The sequence below is a fragment of the Micropterus dolomieu genome, linkage group LG07, assembly GCF_021292245.1.
Source record: "Micropterus dolomieu isolate WLL.071019.BEF.003 ecotype Adirondacks linkage group LG07, ASM2129224v1, whole genome shotgun sequence".
In the NCBI taxonomy this organism is placed as follows: domain Eukaryota; kingdom Metazoa; phylum Chordata; class Actinopteri; order Centrarchiformes; family Centrarchidae; genus Micropterus; species Micropterus dolomieu.
The window spans coordinates 18,158,929-18,161,105 of record NC_060156.1 but is presented as its reverse complement, the minus strand read 5'-3'; the positions used below and the strand labels follow the sequence as shown (position 1 = coordinate 18,161,105).

Genomic DNA, 2,177 nt, shown 5'->3' with positions numbered 1-2,177 from the left:
TAACTTCAATTTGCACACACAACTGATTTTAGGCTTACAAGTCAGTTTTCTAGTAATTCAGATGCATAGCAGAAAATAGGCCTACAGTGTACTTTAAGTTAACAGTCTGCAGATGTTTGACTTCATAGACCGGACAACTCATGAAACGAATGAGTCACATGAACCTCCGCAAATAAATCTTGTGTCGAAATAAAGTGACTGTCCAGCACGCGTGACAGTCATGTACCCTTTCCTGAGTTAAATCACCACTGATAGGGGAAATGCAGCAGTTATTTTTTTTTAAGGTTTCATAAAACAACATTCACAGCAAAGTGTGTTTTTTTCCCCCTCCTCCTCTTGCACTGTCTCTGCAGCCTGGTAAATATTTCACACGGGCCCTGTTATGCAACGTTTGTAACCTTGAAGAGGTTGCAGCATCACTGTGGTGCAGACGCGTTCTGCGGGGACTAGGCCAGAGATTTCACTATATATTAATTTTATTTCTCACTTACTTAGTCCCTAAATAGTTGGCTAATTTGGCCTGTCACACTAAATAAAAACAAACATGAAAGTGAATTACATTTCTGTTTTATTTAGCCAATCAAGATCATCTCAGACAAGTGTAAATTTGTCATATCGTAATAAAAAAAGAGAAAACAGATTGCACATTCGAGGTAAGAAATATGATTCAGCGTCCATCTGATGTAAATGTAGCGTTGATTCTATAGCTTCATTGAGGTTTTAGTTTTGGCTATATATATATATATATATATATATATATATATATATACAAAAAAAATAACAGTAAACAAGAATTCACAAATATTCAGGTACATATCTGCCGCTACTTTAATGTCCCTCACAGGTCACTACTTGGATAACAATTTGTAGCTGTGTGTGCATGTCAAAGATGCCACAGGCTAGTAATTAAAACAATTTACAACTGCCAATAAAACTGACAGCAGAGTAAATTAAGTTCATGACACATTCCTGACCTGCAACCATTAAACTTGTGCACATGTCAGTCATTTCCCGCAGGTACACACCGGTGTGGGTAAGGTGCGAGGACACTGTAGGGAGAAATGGTTCAATCTGCGAGGGCACGTAGGCTGCAAGGTTGTGCGGCGGCAGCAGCAGGAGCAGTGTTGCCAGTAACAAACTCATAAATAAGGTGATCCATCTGGGCGCTGCCATCCGTGAGCCCCCTGCTCGGTAGGAGCCACTCTCGTGGGGGACTGAGATCTTGTCCACTTCTCTGAGCCGCAGTGAGTCCCACTTTTTAACATCGAAATTGCGCACAAGGGGACCGACGTCCATGTCTTTCCGAGAAGGCAGTGGGGTCTCCTTAAGGACTTTAAACTTCTCCCGAAACTCCTGCATCTGCTGCAGAAAGCACAGGGGGTCGGAGACGCTCCTGAAAGTCTCGGCGATGCTGAGCGCCCGTCTCTGCTCCTCCATCGCTGCGCTCAGCTTTGTGATCTCCGGGTCGTATGCTTGCATCACCACTAGCTTCAGTGTTTCGAAATCGGAGAGGATCTCGTTCTTTTTGCATTCAATGGAACTGGTGAGTTTGTCGAAATAGTCGGTTACCTTTTCTGCATCCTTGGTCACCGACTGAAGCGCCCTTTTCTTACTGGCTTGTAGTGTCTCCAGGCAGGACAGGATATCTGCGCTCTGCCAGTTCTCCACCCCGCGAAGCAGCTCTTCAAACGCCTCCTTCTCTCGTTCATATGCCTCCTCCAAGGAGCAGAATTTATGCCCTTTGTGGTCATCTATTGTAGCGCAAAACCCACAAATGAGTTTTAAGTCTGTGGCGCAAAATATGTTTAGAGGTTGGCCGCAGTGTTGTTTACAAACAGACATCTTAGGCATAACCCTTATTTTGCTGTACTTCTCCACTATTCCGCGTAGAGAATAGTTGATCTGCAGACTGTTTGCGCCGTTGTGAGGGGTCTCTTTGCGGCATGTGGGACATTTGAAAGGTGTTCTGAAAGCTGGACCTCGGTTCCCTTCCAAGAGTCCCTCCAAGCATTTCTTGCAAAAGCTGTGTGAGCACAGCAAAACCCGCGGGTCCTCGAAGAGACCGCAGCAGATTGGGCAAGTAAGTTCCTCCTCTAGCTGCTCCATGGTGTCCTGTAAAGACATTATCCAGGCGTCAAATCGATGCTTAATTAAAAAAAACAACAACAACAAAAAAA

General features: G+C 44.2%; 1 protein-coding gene across 1 annotated transcript; it reads right to left on the bottom strand.

Annotated features, from left to right (window-relative positions):
- Positions 1-551: 551 nt before the first annotated feature.
- LOC123973405 (tripartite motif-containing 13-like) lies at positions 552-2,133 on the bottom strand. The gene has a single exon (XM_046053391.1). The coding sequence runs from the start codon at positions 2,122-2,124 to the stop codon at positions 907-909; it is 1,218 nt and encodes a 405-aa protein (XP_045909347.1). The 5' UTR covers positions 2,125-2,133; the 3' UTR covers positions 552-906.
- Between the last annotated feature and the right edge of the window lie 44 nt (positions 2,134-2,177).

What these genes read in the sequence shown, in the direction of transcription:
- LOC123973405 (XM_046053391.1), bottom strand. Translation starts at nt 2,124, where the DNA reads ATGTCTTTACAGGACACCATGGAGCAGCTAGAGGAGGAACTTACTTGC.